Source organism: Mytilus edulis, chromosome 1 (assembly GCF_963676685.1).
Source record: "Mytilus edulis chromosome 1, xbMytEdul2.2, whole genome shotgun sequence".
NCBI classification, from domain to species: domain Eukaryota; kingdom Metazoa; phylum Mollusca; class Bivalvia; order Mytilida; family Mytilidae; genus Mytilus; species Mytilus edulis.
The window spans coordinates 44791668-44804896 of NC_092344.1; the positions used below are offsets into that span (position 1 = coordinate 44791668).

The 13229-nt window shown below is 31.6% G+C and overlaps 1 protein-coding gene across 3 annotated transcripts in view; it reads left to right on the forward strand.

Moving 5' to 3' along the window:
• LOC139512731 (plexin-A4-like) overlaps positions 1-6999 on the forward strand; it is a 57736-nt gene extending 50737 nt beyond the window's left edge. For all 3 annotated transcript variants that reach the window (XM_071300600.1, XM_071300605.1, XM_071300614.1), the window contains 7 exons: positions 1164-1234; positions 1718-1789; positions 2417-2577; positions 3067-3214; positions 3757-3894; positions 5341-5421; positions 5904-6999. In XM_071300600.1, the coding sequence (XP_071156701.1) occupies positions 1164-1234; positions 1718-1789; positions 2417-2577; positions 3067-3214; positions 3757-3894; positions 5341-5421; positions 5904-6005 (773 nt within the window). In that variant the 3' untranslated portion in view covers positions 6006-6999. The remainder of the gene's footprint in view (positions 1-1163; positions 1235-1717; positions 1790-2416; positions 2578-3066; positions 3215-3756; positions 3895-5340; positions 5422-5903) is intronic.
• Positions 7000-13229: the final 6230 nt, after the last annotated feature.

Here is a 13229-nt window from a genome sequence, read left to right on the forward strand (position 1 = left end):
AATATTTCAGATCTTATTCGGGCATGAAGTAAATAAATGAAAGAGATGCTGTACGAACAAACACTGTTGTTTTTAAATTTAAGATTATTTTTGGAAAGTTTATTCTAAATAAGCAACTTATCTAAATGTATGTTATTCCGTGTAATGTTTTGCTTTTGTATTGTGTGAACAATATAATATTGCATTTTTTGTTCATGTGTTGTATTTGTTTTTCTTAGATATTAAATTAATTCATCACTTATCAATGAAGTATGTATTACTTCATTCCATCATCTGCTAATGTGTCTTAAATTTTATTACAGATATATCATTTATATATACGTTTGTGGTAAAAAAAGCAATTATTTCTGCTTTGACTTTATAAAAAACCCATCCTTAGGTTAACTTGGGATTTTTCTTAGATCGACTTATCGTCATTGTTTCTGATTAATAACAAAATATTAATATGTTTGAATAACCTGGCTTTTAGGGGTATACTGTTTTATCACCGATTATCTATTAGCGTCATTAGAAAGAAATTTCCATAGCATTTTTCTTAGTAACTAAAAACAACAACTTCCAGCATTTGTAATCAGGTTTCATTTGAACATGCAATACTGTGTGATGTGATTTCAGATGCATTGCTGATCATCTTCATGTTTATTGAATACATGTATAATCTTACACGTAATTAATATATTGCCATGTGTGAAATTTTCTTCACATTTTTCATTGGAGGTACAAAAAAGAACTTCCTGATATTTGTTATCAGGCTGAGATTTAACATGTTTTACCGTGCTATACATTTTAGTGTCTATAACCTTTAACTATTTGTTTATTGTTTACTTAAAGCTGCGCAATCAATAAAGAGCAACTGCAAACAGTTGTACTTGTGTATGACAGCTTAATATTCTATTTGTAGACAGAACAAACAAATCTACAATTATATCTGAAAAAAATGACAATTAATAATTTCAGCAATGAAATTTTCATTTTGAAATATCCTTATATGAGTCTGAAAATTTAGAAAACACTCATTGAAAAGATGGGTTAAGAAGTAATATGAATGTTTAACAAGACCATTACTGTACCTTTTATTTAAAAAAAAATATAGATGGTGTGCCACTAACCTCTATATTTACTTCCTAACTATTATTTATTTACATGATTTTAACATTCTTCAGAATGTTACAATCCAGAGGATGTACCTTCCGCAAGCGCTGACAGAGAAATAAGCAGACAGTACTGGCATCTGGTAGGTACAAAAAGGAGAAAATATCAAATTAGTTTTAGCTAGTATTGTGTGTACAAAAATTAAACATATAGTTTTGTCCGTCAAAATATTGTTTGAAACGTTGATGTTTGTATTGCAAATTATCATGACAGCTGATGATACGCTGTTGTTTGACTTGATGGATAATTTTGTATATATGACAAAAGTTGATATACATATTTATCTTACAAGTTCAATAGAAAGGTTTCAAAATAACTTCGTTTTGATGTGTATTGTTTTGTTAAAGACTCATATAAAACTTTTTCTACTATCGTTGACAGTTTGTAACCCCTTACTTCCTTTCTCCCGTTCCATCAACAACATCAAAATGTGTATATTATACTTTATATCTCAATCGTTTTAATGTTTTGTATATAAATTATCAATTGAAAAAAAGCATTTATACAATAGTTGTTATTTTCTAAAATCGGTACATTGGTTTAATTATTCTAATGATGATTACAGGTAAAACAACCTGATGCCCAGACTAAAGGCATTAGTTCAGAAGGATATCATTCTAGATTGTTAGCTACAAAGGTAAGCTGTAATGCCTTTATTAAGGAAAGATTAAAATCAATAAACTGTGCAAAAAAAGAACTTGATTGATAACATTGTGTTAACTGTATTTGACAGTGAGAAAACAATATGTATGATATGCCAACATAGAGCCAAAGTATTTCTTGTCTTCAAGCAATTTAATTATATATTAATAACAACAACAAACTATGCACACTCCTGTTTTATTTTTTATTTGTTTAGTTGAGCTTGAATTGGCAGCAAGTTTGATCTTGGGTGGAAATTCAAATTGGGAACACAATTTACAGTATTGTGGTATTTTAAGTGTATTTTTAGACGTTTGTTTAATTTCTTTATTATCCTTTTAACCTACATGGTTATAATGATTTGTAACACAATCAAATCAGTATATCATTGGAAAATTAATTATACATTTTTGAAAGTAAACACCAATCCTTGAAAAATCAAATTTTGGTGTTTTGACTGATAAAAGGGGGTAAAAAAAACTTCAGACCATACACTGGACCCATGTAATGTTAATATTGGTCGATGTAAATTACTGTATTTAAACAGTAAACAGAAGTTCTAAAATTGATTATATAGGTTATTTATTTACCCTATTTGACAATTTCTGTATGTATTATTCAGGGTACTCTGAAACAGTATATTGATGATTTTATTAAAACTGTGCTGACTGCCAGTCAAAATATGCCTCCTGCGATAAAATATTTGTTTGATTTCTTGGACGATGCAGCAAAACAACATAATATTACAGATCCAGAAGTAGCATACACATGGAAATGTAATAGGTCAGTATCAAATTGATATATAGGTTATTTGTCAAAAAAAGTGACAACATAATTATTGCCGATTCAAAAAGGCAAAAAATAAAAGATATGAGCTTTGGAAATTTGAGGGACAACATATTATAATAGATCGCATCAAAATTTAATAAATCAGTTTAATGTACTCAGCGCTTAGCAAAATTGACAGCATCATTTTACTGGACATGCTAACTGTGTAAAAGGAAAGAAAAAGAAAATACAACCATTCTAGAACCTGCCATTATAGTGACTTCTGAACAACTGACTTAGTTATGTTATGTTTACTAGTACAACATGAAACACTACTTATTCAGTGAGTGTATTCTTTTTTGAAAAATAAAACTATATCATCTAAATCCGGGTATCACAAACCATTGCCAAACATACAAAAATCACTATGCGAAGATATTATTATTTATTAAACTGATTAACCATTAGAAGATGCATAACATGTACTATAAAAGTATTTTTCAGTTTGTTGCTGAGGTTCTGGGTGAATGTAATCAAGAATCCAGACTTTGTATTTGATATCCACAAGACCAATATAGTAGATTCATGCATGTCTATAGTAGCTCAATGTTTTATGGATAGTTTCTCAACATCAGATCAGAATTTGAGTAAGGTAAGGTTTTAAAAAACTTGTATAATACATGATATTTGTATGCCCTTATCACTAAGATGCATGAAGGTTTAACAATAATACCATGTTTCTAATTCTGATATTTGTTTGCTGTATGCCTGTTGACCCTGAAATATTATTGTGTACGTTATTGTTTAAAGAAAACATATTTAGATCTAGTTTGCATTTTGGTGATGTTGCTTTTTTTTTTATGATTGCCATTGAATCTGAGAACTTACATACATGTATATACACTATTTGTCGAGACTTGTTTTGTAACGGCTGTTGAGTTTTATACTTGGTACCTAAATAATCCATGACTTGAGATTGAGTTTGCTTTATGTTCCAGTTGACTGATTTTTCACTCTAGCAGGTGAAGGCAGTTCGTGCTGTACTGCAAAACTGGTTTATATTATTCTTTAGAACACATTTGAATATCACATGTTTTTGTTGATACTGAGGAAATTTCTAACAGATTGATGTTTCTTCCATGGATCAATGATTACATGTGCAGTGGGTTTAATCAAACATAAAATATTTTTCAGAATTCCCCATCTAATAAATTATTTGCCAAAGATATTCCAGAGTTCAAGAAATCTGTTTCAAAATATTTTGATGAAATACAGAGAATGCCTGCAGTGAGTGACCAGGATCTCAATGCCTATCTAGCTGAAGTGTCTAGGGTAGGTTCATATAAATATTATATACTGCAATGTATTTTGTCAACACGGAACCTTTGTAAGCTTATCAATTTGTGGCAACAAAATGAAAAGTATGAATTGGTTTCTGGAAGGACATATTTACAACGATAGCATATTGCATATATTTCTTTAATCATGTATATATGTATATATATATATATATATATAGATTACTAAAAAATCCAACATTTCCGGTATGAATAGTTTTAATTCACTAGTACTTTCATGTTTAAATAACAATCTTCAGGTGAAACTATACATGATTAACGTAACTATGTAACGGTAGGTATGTAACGTCATAGTTGTCGTTGAGTATATAAAGGGAGATAAATCGTATTACACTTAGTCTATATATAGAAGTATGGAGCGTCATTATTACACAATAGAAAATGCATAGTTTGCATTCAATCGTGCTTTAAATTTTGAAATAAAATGTTTTTCCTTTACTTCTCGTGTAATGTCACAACCCATATTCATTTTATAAAATGGGAATATATATATATATATATACAACTCGTCTAAACATCAACCCAACAATGTTAGATCTGTAAATTTGCTTTCGCAAATTTTTGGTTCTTCCCTGGCCGGGATTCGAACCCATGCTACTGTGATATCGTGACACCAAATCGCCTGCACTGCAGCCGTCCCGCTAGACCACACGACCACCTGGGCTCTCTAAAAAAAGAGCTTTCGCTGGCTGTGTGTTACCTTTCCTCGTCAGTTTTAATCTAGCGGCGTACTACAGTACATGATATATAAGGCATGAAGATGTTATTGTTACAGATCAGCTAAATTATCTATAGTAAAGGATCCTACAAATTATTGTAATATACAGTCACAGAAAATAATTATATTTATAAGTACGTCTAAGTCAGTGACAACTCTACAACAGATGTATCCATCGGATCGCCATCAATGATGGTGATACATGGCTGTGTACATAATGTATATACAACTCGTCTAAACATCAACCCAACAATGTTAGATCTGTAAATTTGCTTTCGCAAATTTTTGGTTCTTCCCTGGCCGGGATTCGAACCCATGCTACTGTGATATCGTGACACCAAATCGCCTGCACTGCAGCCGTCCCGCTAGACCACACGTCAAAAAAGAGCTTTCGCTGGCCGTGTGTTACCTTTCCTCGTCAGTTTTAATCTAGCGGCGTACTACAGTACATGGTATATAAGGCATGAAGATGTTATTGTTACAGATCAGCTAAATTATCTATAGTAAAGGATCCTACAAATTAATGTAATATACAGTCACAGAAAATAATTATATATATATATAAAGATTCCTATGGATAGGTATATTGATGAAATGTATGATGTTTCCTTTTATAAAAACGAATCTTTATACACAAATATATATTTGTTTTACTGGATATGTATGTAACTATAACATTATCATCTTTCAAAACTTTTACAGATGAGCACAGCTCACTTTACCAAAGACAATGCATTGCTTGAATTGTTTAGCTATGTACAGAAATACAGTAATGAGCTCGAGGTTAGTTTCAATAATTACTTAACACCCATGATTTAATCTGTCATGACTGTTGTATTATAAAAGTTTTAGCCATGATTAAGTTCATTATAAAGTTTAGTAAGGCAGACACATCCATATGAAAATAATATTTTCAATTTCAAAATATCTGGACAAAGTTATCAAAGAAAGACAATAAGTAGTTTTGGTAGAAAATTGAAGACGGTTAAACAATATGTATACATGCAGAAACAGTAAACACTTCAGCTAATCCAAGTATGTTTATTAAAAAAATTAAATAGCCAGAAACATCCTATTAAGCTTTTTTTTTACAGTTTATTTTTCTACTAAACGAATACTCTACAGAGAAGAGACTCAAGTAGGAGATTTCTAGTTGCTAAGTTCACATTTTAAGTTTGAGTATGTTATTCAAATGAATATCCAAAACAATAACATCAAGGGAATAAAGTCGTTATCAATATTAATATGTTTGATGTTTTCTTCAGATAACTGAAATTTTAGTACCTGACAGTTTGACTGAAGCAGATGAATTTCTAGATAGACCTGATGATGAGATTGAAAATACGGAAGGTCCCTCCAACGCTTGAATGGCCTATTTGAATTGATACTGCGAACCTACTTATTTTCAAGAGCAATTTATTTTCCTAACTTTTGCAAGTAAAAAGTTTATGCAAATATAAATCGTCTCCAATTTGTAAACCTTGGATCTTTCCTTATTAAACGGCATCAAGTAAATTAGCGGAGTGGTCTAAATTAGAAAGGGTAAAACTTTAAATAAAGCATTCGCGAAAATGAATTGATTTAGGATAGGCATTTCTGTCGAGTAGAACTGTGTGAAATGGAGCCTCGTTCGGGAAAACCAACAATATGGAAATTAAATATACTGGTACCGTTTGATGAAGATACAATTGCTATCCAATCATATAGCATAGAATTCTTAAAATATTTAGGTTAAAATTGTACTGTTTTCTCTGAAATGTGGATTTTAGTCAGTCTAACAATATTGTGTTAGAATGTATGAATCTGTAGTGTTTACTGGTTTTACCAGAATTTCCCATTTATTTATCAATTAGTGTGAGCTCACCAAACAGAGTTAATGATATTCCCCATAGAGGAGAGAGAAAATATATAAAAGCAACAAACATACGAGTTCATGGCTTTTCCATTTACAATTCATTTCATGTCTACATATAATGTCATATTAAAAAATACATCATATATGTCTTGATATGATTGTTACATTATGAACACATTACATTTATTGCATAGCATATGACTAATTTTGAATCTATATACAAGTTTTGAATTTATATTCAGCATTCTGTATAATGTTGATACTGGTAAAGATGGTCCAAATTAATAATGGCTTTTCAATGTACAGTACTTGCATTAGAATTGTACCCTGCATGCACATACATATAATCCAATTATAGTATTGTTTATGTTTTGTATATAAGTTCAAAGATTTCTTTTTTATGTTACAAGACATTTTATATTAAATATTATATTTTTTTAAGATTTTCATTTTATTCGGAACCAATGATACATCTAGATAGTTAATTGTTATAAAATAGATGTAGTTGAATATTTCAGTATCGTTTTTCTGAAATAACAAAACAAAAATTAAAAGTCTTGTGAAAGAGTTTCACATGAATATCAATTATATGGTCATTTTCATAAATTTACTGTTTTCAAAAGTATGAATTATTTTAAATACTTAGGATGTTTGTATCCCAGGCATAGACAATTGTAGCCGTATTTGGCACAACATTTTGGAATTTGAATCATCAGTGCTCTTCAATTTTGTACTTGTTTTGCTTTCTTGCTGTTGATGACATCTGGGGAATATGGAAACATGGTTTAGATGAATTAAAAAATAATCACGAAATGTCAAATAGTTTGCATCGCGAATTAAAACAGAAATGAGTTACTCAACTGAATAAATTGAATTCCTTGATGTGTTTGTACACATAGAAAACGGACAATTTAAAACAGATCTTTATACAAAATCAACAGATAAACACCAGTACTTACATGTTTTCATTATCACTGAACTAGTATATATTTGTAAAGGGGCCAGCTGAAGGACGCATCCGGGTGCGGGAATTTCTCGCTACATTGAAGACCTGTTGGTGACCTTCTGCTGTTGCGTTCATTATCACTGAATTAGTATATATTTGTTTAGGGGCCAGCTGAAGGACGCCTCCGGGTTCGAGAATTTATCGCTACATGGAAGACCTGTTGGTGACCTTCTTCTGTTGTTTTTTCTATGGTCGGGGGTTGTCTCTTTGACACATTCCCCATTTCCATTCTCAATTTTATTCTTCAAGCTATCCAAATTATGTAAAATATGTTATACCATATGGACTCGGTATTCGTGTAAAAAAAATTTGCTCTACAGAAGAAAATTACAAAACAAGAAGAGAAGGAATATAAACATACCTCAGAAAACGTGGATACAATAACTCGTTCACTGACGTTCAATTGAAAAAAGTTGACAATTTGAACCGAGAAGATATATTACAGTACAAACCGAAGAAAGAAAACGACAGAATACCCTTAGTAATTACTTTTTCCAAAGCGCTTCCAAATAAACATTCAATTCTTAGAAAAGATCTTTAAATTTTCTATCAATCCAACAGGCTAAAGAAAATATTCCTCGATCCGCCTGTCATAGCATTTAAACATGATAACAACATAAAAGACATTTTAGTGCACAAAAGCATAAGTTACTATTTTATAAACAAACTAATGGATGTTGACCATGTGGTAAACATTGTGCATTATGCTCACATATAAATGAAACCAAGGTATTTTGTGACAACACCGGCAAAGCATATACCATTCAGGGAGAAATAAATTGCAAAACTGTAGGCGTAGTATTTGCAATTAATTGTACAAAATGTGAAAAAAGTATATATGTAGGACAAACGGGTGATACACTATATCAACGAATGCTATTGAACTTTTCAAAAATACGAACAAAGAAAACAGAAGATCCGGTAGCCAACCATTTTATCAGCACAATCATTCGATGAAAATTTTTAAAGTTACCGCCATAGAAAAAGTATGTGGGACAGAAATTTACAGAAAAACTAAAGAAGCCTTTTGGATAAAAAAAATAAAAACTTTAGAACCTGAAAGACTCAACTCAATGTATGAACGATAATAAAAATATTTTTTATTAAAAAAGAGAAAAACGCTGCAAATGAACGTCATAGTAGTTATTATAACATAATGTATCCAAAAGATGTAATTGTTCTTTCAATGTTGTAATTCATTCCAATGAAGAAGGCCGTAATGGCCGAAACGTATGAAAATTTGTGTTATAGTTTTTATTGTACAATCATACAGAGACTTTATATATATGTATAAAGCTATTAATACCATTTAGCAAGTTTTGCAGATCTGGATGTTATTTCAGGCCTTTCTTTGTTTTATAACTATTTATCTGTTTCGATTCTGAGGGTTCCTGATTAATGTGTGATGTTTAATTCATAAAAGCACTTCAGACACATAAAATATATATTTTTTCTTCACTGGATCGATTTTACTGCAGGTGGACTATCAGTCCATGAGGCTGTCATCAGCATAGTAGATTAAAAAAAAAACCTTTCTATAATTGTCCGTTGGAGAATGTCGAGTAATTGTTCATGCAAGTTAAGACAAAAATGGTCTTTTCAGACTTTTGGACTTTTATAGTGATGGGAAAGGAACAGCTACGAAACGTTACCCAGTCCATGAAACACTTCACAGAAATATAGCATTAGTAAGACGAACAAAAATAAAATTGTTTCAATGCAGTAGTTCTTGAAGAGTCCGCAGATCCTATTCTACTTGTGACTCACTGAAACACTCATGTTGAAAAAAATCACGATTCATATCCGTACTTAATACAGCATTCCAACTGTTTTAATTCGAGCGCCAATGATCTGTCACATAAAGACGAAAAGCACATGTGAAGAACTACTAGTAACATAAAACCATTTTTGCATATTCTAACAACCAACATATGATCCTGACCATTTACTTTATTGTTAATATATACATTCGTCTGCGCCATAACTTTTTATGGGTCAAGTGAGATATTCACATCCCTTTGTGTTCTTTGTCGTCCGTTTTCAAGACAAAAAAAAACTATCTTCTGAAACAAATTTATATATAAACATAATGAGTTCAGCCTTGTATCACCATCACTGCATGGTGATCCGATGGATAAAATATGTTACAGTCGTAGAGTTGTCACGTGGTCAGACGTACTTAAAATATAATTATTTCTATGACTGCATCCTATATTAATTTGTACGATCCTCTACAATAGATAATTCAGCTTATCTGTTATATTCCCTCTTCATGCCATATATAACATGTACTGTGTTACAATGATAGATAAAACTGACGAGAAAAGTTAACATCCGGTCACCAAAACTTGATTTTTTTCGAGCCTAGGTGGTCGAGTGTTCTAGCTTGAACTTTTTTTTACTTTTGAGTATGAACAACACAACAGAAGCCACGATTGTTTGTTTACCTTTTTTAAGAATCATAAGATTTGTTTGTTTTTTGTCGATTTTTTTAAGCTTAAATGTTCCAATGGTATAATCTGCCTCTCGTTTGGAGTCCTGGGGATCATATCTTGGATCTCGAAATATGTAGTCTGTAGAATGTTATAAAATTACAATGGAGCTCGGAGTTACCATTACATTTCTCTTGTGACGTGTCTGAGACAGATATCCACCAGAGACCAAAGCAAGTACGACACAAAGGCAATTAATTACAAGTTCAACGTTCAGGAAACAATATTCAGGAAACGGTAATTGCATTTTAATTACAATTAAAGTTACGTTAATAAGTTCCGGTTGAAAATTAGAACGGAAAGATCTCTTGAAGTAATGAATCAATGTTTTCGTTAACATGTGTGTTTCATAAGAAAAGTACGCGGAGCAGTAATTTTTAAAGACTTTGTCCTCCGAGTTTTACTTATTCATTTGTGTGGGTTTTTTTTAATTATTCTAAGAAAAAGCAACTATCAAAATCTTTCAAAAATATTTAAATTATTTTAAGAAAGAAATTAAAACATTTTCGTTTCTGCTTATCCTCAAAGTTAACTGATATATAAAAGTATGTTCGCCTATAAGTCATGTTGAAATGATTTCACTGGGTGTGTTCAATACATGCTTTACAAAAAGAATCCTATATCGAACATTAATAACCCGGATTTCCAAAGGGGTGCATGTAAATTCTTTCTATGTGACGTTTATATTTTCTGACGTCATACACGCGATATAATAAATGTGGTTTTTAAATCTGATAGATTCTTTTTGTGCTTTTTTGTTAAATATTTGTTTGTTTTTAGATTGTGACGCAATGATGACTGCTATATCCATATTGTGACTATTTACCTAGTATGCCTGTTTAGTTCACAATCTTTGTAAATAAAATGGAATTAGATGCGAATGTCATACAAGTGAGATGTTTAGCGCTATAAAACCAGGTTCAATCCACCAGTTCCTACATTTGAAAATACCTTTACTTTCTGTTTTGAATTTTCCTCGGAGTTCAGTATTTTTGTGATTTCATTTTTTGCACTGACTATTTTTTTTCTTTATTCTTTGAGTTAATCTTTGGGTTCACCTTTTGATTACACGGTTTGCACATTTAGTTAGCTTTTTTGTTTTATTTCAAGATTGATTGCAACTTTTCCATAATACTTCCTAATTACGCTAATTTTGGATCCTCAAAGCTCTTCAACTTTGTACTTGTTTGGTTTTATACATATTTTGATATGAGCGTCACTGGTGAGTCTTATGTAGACGAAACGCGAGTCTGGCGTACTTAATTATAATCCTGGTACCTTTGATAACTATTTACACCACTGGATCGATGTCACTGCTGGTGGACGTTTCGTCCCCGAGGGTATCACCAGCCCAGTAGTCAACACTTCGGTGTTGGCATGAATATCAATAACGTGGTCATTTTTATAAATTTCCTGTTTACAAAACTTTGGATTTTTGAAAAACTAAGGATTTTCTTATCCCAGGCATAGATTACCTTAGACGTATTTGGCACATGTTTTTGGAATTTTGGATCCTCAATCTCTTCAACTTTGTACTTGTTTGGCTTTATACATATTTTGATATGAGCGTCACTGATGAGTCTTATGTAGACGAAACGCGCGTCTTGCGTACTGAATTATAATCATGGTACCTTTGATAACTATATACTCCTTACATAAAACGGTTTTAAAATATGTACTATACTGTCAACGTACAAAACATAATTTATACATAGACAAGACAGGCTCTCTTCAACTTTTGCTTGGCATATATGTAAGTGATCCACGAGATTCAATATAGTTAAATTTGTTAATTTCAAGATAACTATTAATTGTACGAGAGCAAAGGATCCCCTCAAGAAGTGGTATTTAGACTACCAAACGTTTGTATTTATAAGATTTAGATACTCTTCCTATCAATAGGCTGGGATGAGAGTGCGAGACAAACTATTAAAAGTTTATAAATTTTGCGAACGTCTTTGACGAGAAATAGTGTTTCCTCTCCAGACAATATTATAAGTGCAAAAGATATTTTAAAAAAGATACATGTACTTGTGTCAAGTAGTTTCATCTCTATTAATGTCAACACTTGAACGACCCGTAAAATTTTTTAAAAGGAAAATTAAACCTTGCAGATATATAGTATGCACATTAAATTTAAATAATACTTGTTAAAAGCAACATTTTCATATTGACATTCTGAGCAACCATATAAATTTCACAATAAAAAAATAAACTCTCAAAAAATTGAAAATGGGCATTTGCTCTTTTTTTCTTGACACACGGCTTTTTGAGGTCAGAACGTAGTCTAGTAGACCTGAGCTAATATGTGCAGATCTTCATGTAAATTGTTATCTTGTGAGCTCCATTGTTAACCCCAACTCAGAGCAAAGGATTTTCATATTCATATCGCCTCTTTATATCATGTTCTCGTCTTCATATACACGCAATATTTGCCACTGAATGTTTAGTTTCAACACATCACCATCAACCTCTTATTGAACACTTGCCTGTTAGCGCCCAAGAATAACTTGCGTAAATGAAGATAGCGGTATGTGTTGTTGAATTTATTTATAAAATGGAATTCAGGCGCGTCTTTACTGAGTTTGGTTATAACCTGCTATTTACAAAAGTACAGGAACAGGTCTGCTACCTAATGGTGCACAATAGGATTACCTATAAACTGTAAATACAATTTATTGTTGGAACAAACATAATTTCATTCACAGAGAAAATAGACAAGTTAATCTTCAAATCATAAATTACCTTATACAAAAAATGTTCACTAAAACACTGGAATAATATGACTAAGGTGTGCCATTTTCCTCCTTCGGAATAAAACATCTGTTATATGTTTAAACTCAACCAAAAACTAGTTAAAAAAAGAGAGGGACGAAAGATACCAAAGGGACAGTCAAACTCATAAATCTAAAACAAACTGACAACGCCATGGCTAAAAATGAAAAAGACAAACAGAAAAACAATAGTACACATGACACAACATAGAAAACTTAAGAATAAACAACACGAACCCCTCCAAAAACTAGGGGTGATCTCAGGTGCTCCGGCAGGGTAAGCAGATCCTGCTCCACATGTGGCACCCGTCGTGTTGCTTATGTGATTACAAATCCGGTAAATAGTCTAATTCGGTAGGTCACATTCATGAAAGGGAAGGGGATTGTAGTTACGACGTAAGAAACATATCCGATATCATTTGTGAAACGGTTATTCCAAAGTCGAAAAGAATAAATATGGGAAA